General features: G+C 39.0%; 1 protein-coding gene across 3 annotated transcripts in view; it reads right to left on the reverse strand.

The window, feature by feature from the left end:
- The window catches only part of SMC1B (structural maintenance of chromosomes 1B), a 62,152-nt gene that overhangs the window by 31,924 nt on the left and 14,993 nt on the right, over positions 1-15,235 (reverse strand). For all 3 annotated transcript variants that reach the window (XM_034783991.1, XM_034783982.1, XM_034783999.1), the window contains 7 exons: positions 9,768-9,850; positions 8,225-8,432; positions 6,337-6,522; positions 4,514-4,693; positions 3,234-3,380; positions 2,236-2,373; positions 1,547-1,663 (listed from right to left, as the gene is read on the reverse strand). In XM_034783991.1, coding sequence (XP_034639882.1) covers positions 1,547-1,663; positions 2,236-2,373; positions 3,234-3,380; positions 4,514-4,693; positions 6,337-6,522; positions 8,225-8,432; positions 9,768-9,850 — 1,059 coding nt within the window. The remainder of the gene's footprint in view (positions 1-1,546; positions 1,664-2,235; positions 2,374-3,233; positions 3,381-4,513; positions 4,694-6,336; positions 6,523-8,224; positions 8,433-9,767; positions 9,851-15,235) is intronic.

Raw genomic sequence — 15,235 nt, forward strand, 5'->3', positions numbered from 1 at the left:
TCTTACTGACAAAGGAAAGAGCAAAACTTTCCCCAGACTAGAAAATGGATATCTACAAACCCACACATATGACCCAAAATTAATAAACAGATAAATGAGTTTTAGATTTGGAAAATTATGCTTACAAAGTTCAAGGGACAATGGGACACATACAAATACAGTGAGTATTCCATTTTGCACCTATCAGAGGAACAAAATTTAAAAAACATGCAGCACAAGCTAATATGGATCTCTAAGAAAAATAAAAGCTCTTACAAACAGCTGAGAGTTAAATGTATTGCCCAAAACTACATAATTTATAAACACATCAATATCCAGTCTTATTTAACACCATCAATAGATACACTATTCTTAGGAAATACTTAATCTACATTTTCTTTTGCTATAAAAATCAAGCACTACATTATTTGCACAGGAAATGATGACAACATGCTTGGAAAATGTGCTTTTGGTGAGAACTGTATTTCAACTATCAAGCCCTGTATAGTTGACTCAAGAACTCAAGTAACTAAGTAACCTGTTTTTATAGGTAGTGAGATACAAAAAGTCAATTATTTTTTAAAATTGAAAAAAAAAATCTAAAATAATTTCTATGTGGCATATAAAAATGCTTAATTTTATGTAAAAAGCGACAGAGTCCTGTGGCACCTTAAAGACTAACAGACGTATTGGAGCATAAGCTTTCGTAGGTGAATACCCACTTCGACATGCATCTGATGTCCACAAAAGCTTATGCTCCAATACGTCTGTTAGTCTATAAGGTGCCACAGGACTCTGTCGCTTTTTACAGGATTCAGACTAACACGGCTACCCCTCTGATACTTAATTTTATGGTGTGACAAAGGGTTGAGATGATCCACAGAGATATGTGTGAGCATTGCAATAATCTCAAATAGATGCAAATAAAACCTTTATATTATACCACCATGAATTCTGATATATAGAGAATATTTTCTTCATGGTGGCAAACACTACAGTTAAGCTTGAATTCCAGTTTCTGTTTTAATATTCCTTTAATAAAGTAATTCCCTTTGGATTGAAACCTTCTACATTTTGTCTCAGTCCCAAAGTGAATATTTTCTTGAGTCTCAGCAAAATTGCTTTAGCATATTTTTAAAGTTACTTGAGCAGAGGAAATTTTCCCCTCCTTATTCCAAAGGAAACTGTAGTGTTTATGTAAATGAAAAAAGGCCACCTGAAACTTGAAACTGCAAATTAGTTTTATTTTGTTCTACATTACTCTCTTAGGGAGCACAAAATTCTGGTTTGAATAAAAATGATTCAGTATTTTAAGGTTACGAACTGATAACATGGGATGTTGGAACACGCATATTAAAATATTTTAATTTTTAGGATATCATCACTGGTAGAATAGTATAGCATGCTGCATGTTCCCTGGAGTGCTTTAGCACATCTATAGACTATAGCTACTGTTCAGACACTAAAGGTTTAATAATTGCATGAGTTCACTCTCAACCCTACAGAGAAGTTGCTGAAAGCCATTTATAACTCCATAATTTGTCATGAACATTATAGAACGTGTTACCTCATTCATTTTCTTTTGAAACTCTTCAATTTTCTCTGTTCTTTGTAAAAGTCCTTCATTCAGCATAGCATATTGTGATTTAATATTTACTAACTCACTTTCCAGCTTAGATTTTTCCTAATTACAAAGAGGAAGAAGGAAATAAGTATTTTTATTGGTTTCTTTAAACAAAATGAATGATATTCTAACTATTAATATATGCTTCTGACACTATGGCTATTTATCTTGTGTTGAGTTAAGAAGTTACAACTTTTTTTCTGAAATCACTATTGTTGATTTAAGTGTAATGGCTACAATTCTATAGAATGGAAAGCAAATTACATATTACAAATAAATGTACCAGCTACGACTTACTGAGTCATGCATCATTTTTGGGGGGGGCTACTACGTATCAAGTTTAGCTGAGTGTCAAGCTCATTTTTTTTTACACCAGTAACACCTCCTAAAGGAAAGTCTCATTGCTTTAATATAGTACTTAATCTTGTTCTCTAAATGTATTAATTCTCTAATCATAACCACTATTTGCTAAATATAATTCCAACAACTACACAAAGAAGATTAATATAAGATCTACTAAGCTTGTGGATGTTGTATTGAGTATTAGCTACAATGTTTATTAAGCATAAAAATTATAACCTAAGATCACAAAAACCAGAGGAAAAAATAGGAGCTTCGTTATTCTGTACTACCTTGTAGAAATTAGCAAGGTGTTTCTTTTTAATATTCTCTAATTCGCTCTGCGAATATTTGAGCCGAGTCTGAATTCCCTGGCACTGTGCCTGTAACTGTTTCAAGTCAGTCTCCTTACGTTTGATCTTCATTAATTCCTAAAACAGATTTCAAAAATTGTCTGAGAAAATATACATAAAAAGTATGTTTTAAAAACAGAAGTCAACTTCATACTCAAAAGTAAATTGTTCTAATCACAGGCCAGAAAAAAATCTTTATGATCATAAATGACTTCCATTTAACAGGGTGTCTAATTAGACAAATTTAGCAAAGTTAAGCCAGCTGACCACAATCGAGTTAAGTTTTGATGGTGTGGGGTATATTCGAAAATGCTTTTCAAACAATGGTTCACTTTCTAGTGTAAAAGGGCATAAATTGATAAATTACTGCTCTGGTCCTCCCAACAAAACCTATAGGGAAGCTATGAAACCAAGTTATACAGTCACAATTCATGAAAGATTGTTCTCTGTTGCATGCTAATAATTTTATTCTCACTAGTCACTTGACTATAGCAATACCTCAAACAGCTTCTCTGATGAAAGACACAAAGTGCTCCTACCATACCACAACACTTTCTATAGCAAAACTAGCTCTTAACAGTTAGGCAGTTCTCCATCTATGTAATCCACATAGAAAGTAGCTTGGTCTCATCTCCCCAGAAATAGTAAACTAGCCACTAGATGGGAAAACAAAACTACACTGTTAGTATGGGTTACAGATAAATAAATGAATGGCTCAGCTGCATGCAGTCACACTGCATTTCCTCTTGGAACAAAGGTATCAGGCAGGCAGTACTTCCGACCAACAAGCCACCCCCATCCTGCATTAAAAAATAAATTAACTTGAAATTAAAAGTTGACAAAAACTGAATAGTTCCTCAGACTGTCTTCCCATTCATGACTTTTATTCCATTTTTGCCTTTAGTGTTAAGATATAATTGCCTATTTAATGGACTTACCTTTAGTTCATTAACCAACCTATCCCTTCTTTCTTTCATTTCTTTCATCTCTTTTTCATCCCAGTATCTAGCTTTAAATTTCAAGTCACTTGACCCTCCAGAGATAACTCCAGATTTCAAAAATAAAGTTCCATCAAGAGAGACTGTCTGAAAATTAAAGACATTTTCTTTTCTTTAATGAACAATACTACTAAGTTGGGTTAGGAATTGTACATCTGCAATACTCTAGCAGCTAATGGACCAAGATCTGAGCAAACAAGCGCATGTAACGACATATATGTAAGTAACCTCCATACTTAGTTGGACCATGTCCCAAAACCCTTGCTTACACAGAGGTATACTGAGCAAGCTACAGAAATATGTAACTGACATAAGTAGTGTTATTTTGCAGTGAGTAATGTTTTAATATAAATTAGCATTATAGCCTATTGGAAATTAATCCCATGAACGGGAAATGGGATTTTTATACATTTTATATTTACATGGTTGGAACCCTTAATTGTTCATTTTCAGATATTCTAAAAGTTGGGTCTTTAAAAAAGTATACTTATTTTTGGGTGTCAGCTGGATAACAAGTGAAACATACTTTCCATCTTCATTTTTCAACTCAAAACTACTTAAAGATTGTTTTTGTTTAGGATTATTCTTGTTTTTGAATGAGCAACAAAAATTTAAATCAGACTGGTACAGAAGGTCCACAGGAAGAAAGTGTTGTTTCAAAAGATTTAACGTAGACTATCAAAGCAGGGCTCCCATTCTGTAGACTTTAACAAGTCTTCAGAAGGTACGTGACCGGGAGCTACCCCCATGTACCATCGTGCTGTATAATTGTCAGTGGAGAGGAACTGCAGAATGAAGTAGGGAGACTTTCAACCATAGTGCAAACTTTTGCCTGTACCTCCCACACAGAAAACCCTCAAGAACATATGAAGGCACTTCTCTGCATGAAAGCCAATAAAACAGATTTTATGTTTCTCAGCCAAACATTTTAAATATAACAAGCAAAAGGAATAAAAGGAGCATTTGCAAAAGAGTCCTTTTCTAACTTTTTCCCTCCGAGCTTCCCAGAAAAATTCCACACTGGAAAGAGATGGGTTATGTGAAATTTCAGGGAATTTAGTTTCTTTCTGTGTAAGTTGGCAGGAGCAATATAACGACAGTTTTTAGTTAAGTCATATTTTGTAGGATATTTATAGAACAAGTTATTTCAAATGGTATTAAACATATCATTGCAATCCACATGATGAAAAAAACATATGAAACAAAATTCAGTTTCTTACTTTCAACCTCACTGGTCCATCAAATGCTATCTGTCTTGCTTCTTTAACAGTTTCACACACCAGACCATTCCCGCATACAAACTGAATCACTTTTTTCAGGGGTGTAAATGGAGTCTGTACAACATCAATCATCATTTTAGATCCTTTTATCTCCCTTAATTTTTCATTGATGGGCTTAATCTAAAAAGCAAAAACAATCTTCTGGAGAAGTAGCTGAAATAATGTGATTGGCCAAACCGGACAGTCTCTACACAAAAGAATTAATGGACACAAATCTGACATCAGGAATCATAACACTCAAAAACCAGTATGAGGACACTTTAACCTGTCTGGTCATTCAGTGACAGACCTGTGGGTGGCAATTTTGCAACAGAAAAGCTTCAAAAACAGACTCCAACGAGAAACTGCTGAACTGGAATTGATATGCAAACTAGATACAATCAACTTAGGCTTGAATAGGGACTGGAAATGGCTGAGCCATTACAAACATTGAATCTATCTCCCCTTGTAAGTATTCTCACACTTCTTAGCCCAGTACAGACAGTTTGATATCTTGATTATCACTTCAGAAGTTTTTTTCTCTTACTTAATTGGCCTCTCAGAGTTGGTAAGACAACTCCCACCTTTTCATGCTCTGTATATCTGTGTGTGTGTGTGTATTCCATTCTATGCATCCGAAGAAGTGGGCTGTAGCCCACGAAAGCTTATGCTCAAATAAATTTGTTAGTCTCTAGGTGCCACAAGTACTCCTGTTCTTTTTGTGGATACAGACTAACACGGCTGCTACTCTGAAACCTGTCGTAATGTGATACAAGTACTTTGGTGGGATAGTATACTGTATGAATAAAATTAACAACAAACATCCATATTTTCGCTCATACTTGTGCCTTCTGACAAGACAAAATTTACATTTATTAAAGTACATAAAAACTGGACAAAACATGCATTAAAGTAACATTAAAAATCTACAATCAAAGATGCTAGGATTTATGTAAAAACATTAGGACTTCGATTCAAGAAAACATCCATAATCAGGTCAGCACTTAAGCATATATAAGCATGTGCTTAAATCCATCTCTATTGAGCAAAACACATAATTGCTTTCCTGAATCAGTGCCTAGAATAGTGATTGCTTTTATCAAATTTAAAAGGCAAAATAACAGGTTTTCTATTTTAACATGGGAACAATGATTCTGTCATAGATCTTTACAGGTGCCACCGGACTCCTTGTTGTTTTTTCAGAAGTAAAGTATTCTATCTATAGAATAAATCGGTTTCCAATAGGCTGAATTTATGTTAAAATGGTATTAGTAAATACAAAAAGAGGCTAGAAATGTTTTCTCAAAATATAGCAGACCTTTGTATCTCAACTCTTTCAAGGGCCCAAACTACAACGCAAACAAATTTCCATTTTGGGATAGAATACTAAACTATGGATGGCCTGGGGAAACAAGTCTGAATTGCAGGCCTCTACAGTAGTTTTCTCTGAAATGCTACAAGTTTAGGGACAGATCCATTTTACTATATAGCTTAAGGAACTAGTTTATAAAAGCATGATTTAATACATACCGAAGACAGTAAAACCAGTTACATGAGGAGGAGCAACCAAGGGACAGAATTACAATAAAGGGTCTTAAGTACACAGTGCAGAAAAGGCAAGGGTTTTAGTTTTTATAGCAGTCAAGAACCTTTTGAGACATATAATGTCTCTACAATAGCTTTATTTATGCTTAAACACTTCATTTTATATATCCATATACAACTTAAATTCTACCTTAAGCAATCTTAAAACTGAATTTGCTGATGAAAAGAAAAAAACTTACATCAAGGTAATCCAAAGCAAGAAATGTTTCAGGCTCAGCTCTTTCCTCCTTTAGGAATCGAATGCAATCCCTTGCTATTTTTTCAGTAGCCACAACAATGGCACTCATGTACTTGCCGAAGACTTTGGTAACAGCCAGCTGATATTTTTTATGGATAGGATGACACAAGTCAAGCAGTCTTCCAAACTTAAAATAACAAAATTAAGAAACGATCAACCTTTCACAGATGAGGAAGCAATTAATAAAGCCATATACATTTCAGGCCAAAGTATAGCTTTCTGGTGGCAAAAATGGGAGAAGCTTAAGCTATCTGGATCTTGACTGACAGCTCTGAATGTTACTGTATCCTCTAAAAGAAGAATACAACCCATGTATATCAGATCTTACACACAAGCCTAAATGTTATCAATTATTTTTAGTATCAATGAAGTAAACATACTGTTTAACAATTGTGACATACCCAGACCAGTGGGGTTCAGGAGTCTAGTAGAGGGCAAATATACTGGTCACTGGATGAGTAGTTTTCTGTTCCCTGAGTGACCATATCAGGGGCTGTACTAGAGTAATCAGGAACCTGCTAGAACCAGTTAAGGCAGGCAGGCTAATTAGGACACCTGGAGCCAATTAAGAAGAAGTTGCTAGAATCAATTAAGGCAGGCTAATCAGGGCACCTGGGTTTTAAAAGGCGCTCGCCGTAGTTTGTGGTGTGAGGAGCTGGGAGCAAGAGGTGCAAGGAGCTGAGAGGGTGCGCTGCTGGAGGACTGAGGAGCACAAGCATTATCAGACACCAGGAGGAAGGTCCTGTGGTGAGAATAAGGAAGGTGTTTGGAGGAGGCCATGGGGAAGTAGCCCAGGGAGTTGTAGCTGTCATGCAGCTGTTACAGGAGACACTATAGACAGCTGCAGTCCACAGGGCCCTGGGCTGGAACCCGGAGTAGAGGGTGGGCCCAGGTTCCCCCCAAACCTCCCAATTGACCTGGACTGTGGGTTCTTCCAGAGGGGAAGGTCTCTGGGCTGTTCCCCAACCCACATGGTGAATCTCCGAGGCAAGAAAATCCGACACTAAGCGCAGGACCCACCAAGATAGAGGAGGAACTTTGTCACACAATTTACCATAGAGGATAAGCTGAAACTGAAGTTCCTCGCAGTTAAAAAAAATTGCATTCCCACTTCTAATAAAATATACACACATATACACTAGCTCAACATTAGAATAAATGCTCTGCAGTTCTCTCATCCTACCACACTATGAAACTCTAGCGCAGCCAAGAAATGCCAGTGCTGCTCTTAATTTTAATCATTCTAATTTTTACATTGATACTCCCATTTGAAATTTGTAAAAATCAAGTCATGAATGAATAGCATGCTTATCACTTTTGTGACATTAACATAAGTTTACTACTAATATAAACTAATTTTTAACTTTCATAATCTGAAGGTTGGTGTCAGTTCAATCACTTAATTCTTTAAATTCACAAAGATTGAATTTAATAAATTTACTGTTCTTTTGTAGTACAAAATTTGCATTGTCATTCCCATTTACAAGTGTTCCTAGAATACATAAAATACACCTCTACCTCGATATAACGCTGTCCTTGGGAGCCAAAAATATCTTACCGCGTTATTTGTGAAACCGCATTATATTGAACTTGCTTTGATCCACCGGAGTGCGCAGCTCTGCCCCCCCCCGGAGCAGTGCTTTACCGTGTTGTATCCGAATTCGTGTTATATTGGGTCACGTTACAATGAGGTAGAGGTGTAGAGTGAAAGTTAAAATATATTCCAGATGGCCACAGAAAGTCCCATGCTGCCACATATACCACAACTGCAAATGCAAATCTCAAATCTAATTATAACCACAAAAATGCAAATAAATCCATCCAATTACCACAGAATCAGGATAAAGTCTTTTGAGACTCTCCAGTATCTCTGCTCTCATTTGCTGGCGTCTTCCTTCATGGTAGTCAATTCTAGCATTCTGCAGCTCACCAACTATTTTGTTTAGTTCTTCATTTACTTGAGCTATCTGTACCCTTGAATTCTCCATTTCATCAGTTAGGACTTTCTCCTGTTGTTTTTTCTCTGCTAACAATTCACTTTAAATCAAAATAAGGGAAGATGTGAGAAAAATGTATCCCAATTATATTGTCTTAACTTTTCATTAATTTTATGAGTAGAGTGATTTTATTCCACAAGTGTGAGCCTCTGGGCTGAACTCAATCTTTATATGGAAACAAGATTTTGATGCATGAAAGTCAAATGATGAAATAACAGATTTTACTAACAAACAAGTTGAACTGCTGCCATTTAGATTTGACATCTATACAATGTCGTCTTTTGCTAAAATTAAGTGGTTAACCGAATATTTGTTCAGCTGTTCTAAAAAGACCAGACACTGGGCATAAGTGACCACTACGTTACAGAAGTTAAACCAAATACTTTTTGGCTTTCCTTTAGATGCACGTTTTTCAAATAAATAAAAAAAAGCTTCTATTTATTTTCCTGGTTATTTACAGGATTTTTTCAGCAAGTTACACAGGGATTTAGCCACACAACTCACATGGTTGGAAGCAGTAATATAAATGTTTCTAAATTGAGTCCAAAATCTGCTCTCAGATACATGCACACAGAGGGCATAACATGACCGTGAATCAATACAATTTACAGTTTTGCAAAAATGATCTGAAAAGTCTATAGCGAAATCATGTCCCACTTTACACACGTGCACAGGGCATAAGGTACTCCCTTGCTCACTTGTGCCTTGTGGGTCACAACATCCCTCCGCTGGGCTGCAGCTCCCCCTCCATGGCAGACCTCTGATCCATTCAAGTACAAGCCAGCACAGCTGAGCCAGTGTGAAAGGGGAAGCAATATGTGACAGCAAAAGAGGTGGTGCAGTTACTCTGCATACTCAAAACAGGGGCAGGAGGAAGATATGGACCAGGGAATAAACTGCGACTAATTCACAATCTGGCCTCTATTCTGCTTCTAGGACAGCAAAACTACTAAGCTGCATTCTGCCCTTTTATTCAAACCTCGTGGTAAATCCAGAATCTAGTCCATAATGAAGACACGATCCTCATATACTTATGAGGGAGAGGAAGAAATCACAAAAGTGTGAAGTAACATCTGGGAGGACAGTAGAATCTGTCTTGGATGACTCTCCCCTCTGATTCCAATTTCAACACCCAAAATTATTGAAAAATTACAACTAAGGACAAATAAAAGGATTTAATGCAAGACAAATATTACTCTTACATTTAAAAATACACCTTAAAAAGGAAAAAAGACCAAAAACATCAAGACACTTGATCACGGCCTTGGATAGACCAAGAAACTACCTACACTTGACCAGAGCAGTTTTCAACAATTTTTTTTATAATATGCAAAGTGTCTGAACTGCAATTTATTTAAAAAACAAATACACATACGTGCATGACTTGGTATACTCCTCCAACTTCTCAATTCGTTTTTTGTGGTCTTCTATCTGTTCCACAACTTGCTTTATACTTTCCTAAACAACCATAAATAGGATGCAATTTACAAAATTAAACAATTCTAAAGCCAATTTTCTAATACTATATATCACTAAATTTTCAGAGTGGGGCACTGATGTTTAGCTATGTGGCTAACCTTAACCATGAAATATCCACTGAAGTCAAGTCACAGCATACCACTTTGCATATTTAGTTCATAGATATTTCCCATGTGAATAATATACTATATCTACCAAATCTACACTATTGTTTTCAAGCCCATTAGTACAGAGATTCTTCAATGTGAATGGATCGTGACACTTTCATAAATACTACTTGGTAATACCCTTTTAACATTTAGTCAAATACCAAAGTTTAGGATTTAAAACAAATATAAAAGTTTTATAAAATCTGCTAATAGACTTGCTTTCTTTGTTTTATAAATACTTCAAATTTTAAAATCAAGTGTCTCTCTGCAGAATTTGAAACCCAACATCACAGCATTGTACTAGTGAATATGAACCAGCAAGTGAAATTACTAGTCTTTTTTCACTGTCCAAACTGAATAAAAGTACAAAAATTAAAACAAAGTGTCCAGTATATAGTGACAGGGAAATCAGATTTCAAATTCCTTCACTTTCATTAATCTGAATATTATAAAGTAGGTAAGGAAATGAATATTTTGTTATTTGTAACCATACCGTGTTCCATCTAGTTGTTTCAAATATTAAAAAACATGAAGCAGACATCGGCTGTAAAACTTTGTCTCTTTAAAAAAAAAAAAGAAAATGAAAATATGTTCACCTTGTGAAACGCAGTTGTGCTGTTCTGATTAATAGCTAAGAAAATGGAGGAAAGTTATTCAAACATACCGTTGCATTCTATTTATAATGGGTAAGAAAATTGTTTCAAAGCTCAGAACAATTCAGGGACACGGAGTTGCATTAGTTCCATTTTATGATAGTAATTTTTACTGGAATTCTGTTTATGTGAAATTCCAGAAAGAACTCTAGAGTATTGCTATGTGTCTTCTTTCCCTCAAATTTTTAAATGTGGATATGGACATCTCCAAATGTTCAGATATGAGTTCATAAGAGAGAGACAGCTTCAGCTTCTTTCATTTCCTTTCATTCACTAAGTAAAGGAGACCAATCAGATTTCCAAAGAAGTGGGGATAGTGAGAAGAGAGTGCAGTATCTAGAAGTCATTTAACTCTAAAAATAGCTACATGTAAGTAACATTTCTACTTAGAGAATTGCCTCTATATATTCTCACTTGTGGAAGATTAAAAGCAGTACCTCCCCCCCCTTCCCGGGCAAACACACAGTTGGAAGAGTTCTAATTTTAAAAATGACTGTTGAACTGCTCTTCTGAAAAAGGTATCTGTTGATGATTAGCAATCCAAGCAACTACTTTGGAAATCTATGCCAAGGAAACAGCGTGCACCAAAAGAGCAATGTTAGATATGAGCCCTTACACCGTCCAACCCTGGAACATGAGCAAACTGGTATGTCCACTGAGAAAGTCTAATCCATTTTGAAGTATTTTGAATATATATGAAGATTCATCTACACCTTCTCAATGTCAAAAGATGAAGAAGCCCACATCCAGCTGACTCTGCACTTCATAGTAGCTGATAAAACTACAAGATTTTCCACAGGGAGTTGGGAAAAAAAAAATACTCAAATCCCAACTGCAGTGATGTTGCCAGGGAAAGGCAAGACTTTAAAATGGGACTCTGTCCTTTCTGTCTCCAGGTATAAAGGTCACACAGAATGAACCTTGAGCAGGACACTAATCTTCCGAAGAGAGAAATCAGCAAGTGCTCTGGTGCAATGTAAATATTTTATCATCACATGACACTTCTTGTTCGGATCTGTCATAAGTCATAAGTATAAGGAACCAGAAATGTTCACTTTTCTGTCTATGCAGTTGGCACAAAATCCACACCCTGGAGCTGAATTCCAAAAGCAGGCAGAAAATCAAAAAATTGTCCTGATCCCAAGAACACAAAAATCAGCCACAACAATATCCAGGTGGAAAGCTAACTACAATGGAAAAAAGGAAAAAGCTGACAAGACACACCATGATACTGCAGAGTCCAAACACTACAGTTGTCACTGAGGACAGTATGTATCTATCTCACTCTTAGCCCTGGTCTACACTACGAGTTTAGGTTGAATTTAGCAGCGTTAGGTCGATTTAACCCTGCACCTGTCCACACGACCAAGCCTGTTTTGTCGACTTAAAGGGCTCTTAATCGATTTCTGTACTCCTCCCCGACGAGGGGTTTAGCGCTAAAAATCAACCTCACTGGGTCGAATTCGGGATAGTGTGGACGCAATTAGATGGTATTGGCCTCCGGGAGCTATCCCAGAGTGCTCCATTGTGACTGCTCTGGACAGCACTCTCAACTCAGATGCACTGGCCAGGTAGACAGGAAAAGCCCCGGGAACTTTTGAATTTCATTTCCTGTTTGGCCAGCGTGGCGAGCTGATCAGCACAGGTGACCATGCAGTCCCAGAATCGCAAAAGAGCTTCAGCTTGGACCGTATGGGAGGTACTAGATCTGATCTCTGTATGGGGAGAAGAATCCGTGCAGGCAGAACACCATTCCAAAAGACGAAATGCCAATAGATATGCCAAAATCTCCAAGGGCATGATGGATAGAGGCTACGACAGGGACACACAGCAGTGCCGCATGAAAATTAAGGAGCCCAGGCAAGCCTACCAAAAAACGAAGGAGGCAAATGATCACTCCAGGTCAGAGCCCCATACATGCTGCTTCTATGATGAGCTGCTTGAAATTCTAGGGGGGGGGGGCCCTACCACTACACCACCACTGTCCGTGGTCACCTGCAAGGGGAGAGTCTCACGCAACAGGGATGAGGATTTTGTGGATGAGGAAGATGAGGAGGAGGAGGTGGTGGTGGTGGTTGAGGATAGTGCACAGCAGGCAAGCGGAGAATCCCTTCTCCCCGGCAGCCAGGAGCCATCACCCTGGAGCCAATACCCTCCCAATCCTCTCAAGGTGAGCACCCGGACCATGAAGCCGGAGAAGGCACCTCTGGTGAGTGTACCTTTGTAAATATAATACAAGGTTTAAAAGCAAGCGTGTTTAATGATTAATTTGCTCTGAAGACTTGGGATGCATTTGTGGCCAGTATAGCTACTGGAAAAGTCTGTTAACGTGTCTGGGGATGGAGCGGAAATCCTCTAGGAACATCTCCATGAAGCTCTCCTGGAGGTACTCTAAAAGCCTTTGCAGAAGGTTTCTGGGAGGGCAGCCTTATTCCATCCTCCATGGTAGGACACTTTACCACGCCAAGCCAGTAGCAAGTAGTCTGGAATCATTGCAGAACAAAGCATTGCAGCGAATGGGCCCCGGCTTTGCTGGCATTCAAGCAACATCCATTCTTTATCTCTCTGTGTTAGCCTCAGGAGTGATATCATTCATGGTCACCTCGTTGAAATACGGGAAATTTGTTTAAGGGGACATTCAGAGGTGCCCCGTTCCTGCTGGGCTGTTTGTCTTTGGCTGAAAAGAAATCATCCCCACTGTTAGCCATGAGGTGGGGGGAGGCCCATTCATGCTGAGCTGTTTGCGTTTGGCTGACAGGAATCTTCCCTGATACTAGCCACGCGGTTGAGGGGAGGCTACAGGCACCCAGCCACTCCACCCCAGTGGATTGCCCAAGCAATGAAGGCTAAGCATTCAAAAAGCTTTTTGTTTTTGTTTTTTTAGAATAACAGGGTTGGAAGGGACCTAAGGAGATCATCTAGTCCAACCCCCTGCTCAAACCAGGACCAATCTCCAGACAGATTTTTGCCTCAAATCCCTAAATGGCCTCCTCAAGGACTGAACTCACAACCCTGGGTTTAGCAGGCCAATGCTCAAACCACTGAGCTATCCCTCCCCCACAAAAAAGCCGTACAACAAGGCACCACTGGGAGTTGAACCCAGTGACCCCAGGATCTCCTGTTTACCAGACAGGTGCTTTGAACTGTAGTGTGGCCTTGTCCTTCCCTCCTCTACCACCCTCTCAGTGCTTCCCTCCTGACCCACCCCTCCCAGGCTACCTTGCGAGTGTTCCCCCTGTGTGTGTGATGAATTAATAAAGAATGCATGATTTTGAAACAATGACTTCATTGCCTCTGAAAGCAGTGATCGAAGGTGGGAGATCTGTTGGCTTACAGGGAAGTAGAGTCAACCAAGGGGGTGGGTTTTCATCAAGGAGAAACAAAGAACTGTCACACCGTAGCCTGGCCAGTCATGAAATTGGTTTTCAAAGCTTCTCTGATGCGCAGGGCAGCCAGCTGTGCTCTTCTAATTGCCCCAGTGTCTGGCTGTGCGTAATCAGCTGCCAGACAATTTGCCTCAACCTCCCACCCCACCATAAATGTCTCCCCCTTACTCTCACAGATATTGTGGCGCACACAGCAATAACAATGGGAATATTGGTTTCGCTGAGGTCTAACCTAGTCAGTAAACTGCACCAGCAAGCTTTTAAATGTCCAAATGCACATTCTACCACCATTCTGCACTTGCTCAGCCTATAGTTGAACTGCTCCTTATTACTGTGCAGGGTGCCTGCGTATGGCTTCATGAGCCATGGGAGCAAGGGGTAGGCTGGGTCCCCAAGGATAACTATAGGTATTTCAACATCCCCAATGGTAATTTTCTGGTCTGGGAATAAGTTCCTTCCTGCGCCTGTTCAAACAGACCAGAGTTCCTGAAGATGCAAGCGTCATGCACCTTTCCCGGCCATCCCACGTTGATGTCGGTGAAACGTTCCTTGCAGCACCATTGAAAAAAAAGTACCCCTTGCGGTTTACGTACTGGCTGCCAAGGTGGTCCGGTCCCAAGATAGGGATATGCGTTCTGTCTATCGCCCCACCACAGTTAGAGAACCCCATTGCAGCAAAGTCATCCACTATGACCTGCACATTTCCCAGAGTTACTACCCTTGATAGCAGCAGCTCAGTGATTGCATTGGCTACTTGGATCACAGCAGCCCCCACAGTATATTTACCCACTCCAAATTGATTTCCGACTGACCGGTAGCTATCTGGTGTTGCAAGCTTCCAGAGAGCTATCGCCACTTGCTTCTCAACTGTGAGAGCTACTCTCATCTTGGTATTCTGGCACTTCAGGACAGGGGAAAGCAAGTCACAAAGTTCCATGAAAGTGCCCTTATGCATGCGAAAGTTTCGCAGCCACTGGGAATCATCCCAGACCTACAACACTATGCGGTCCCACCAGTCTATGCTTGTTTCCCAGGCCCAGAATCGGCATTGCACGGCAGGAACCTGTCCCATTACCACCATGATGTCCAAATTGCCAGGGCCTGTGCTTTGAGAGAAGTCTGTGTCCATGTCCTCATCGCTATTGTGATCGTGCTGTTGTCGCCTCCTCGCCTGCT

Source organism: Trachemys scripta, chromosome 1, assembly GCF_013100865.1.
Source record: "Trachemys scripta elegans isolate TJP31775 chromosome 1, CAS_Tse_1.0, whole genome shotgun sequence".
NCBI lineage: Eukaryota > Metazoa > Chordata > Testudines > Emydidae > Trachemys > Trachemys scripta.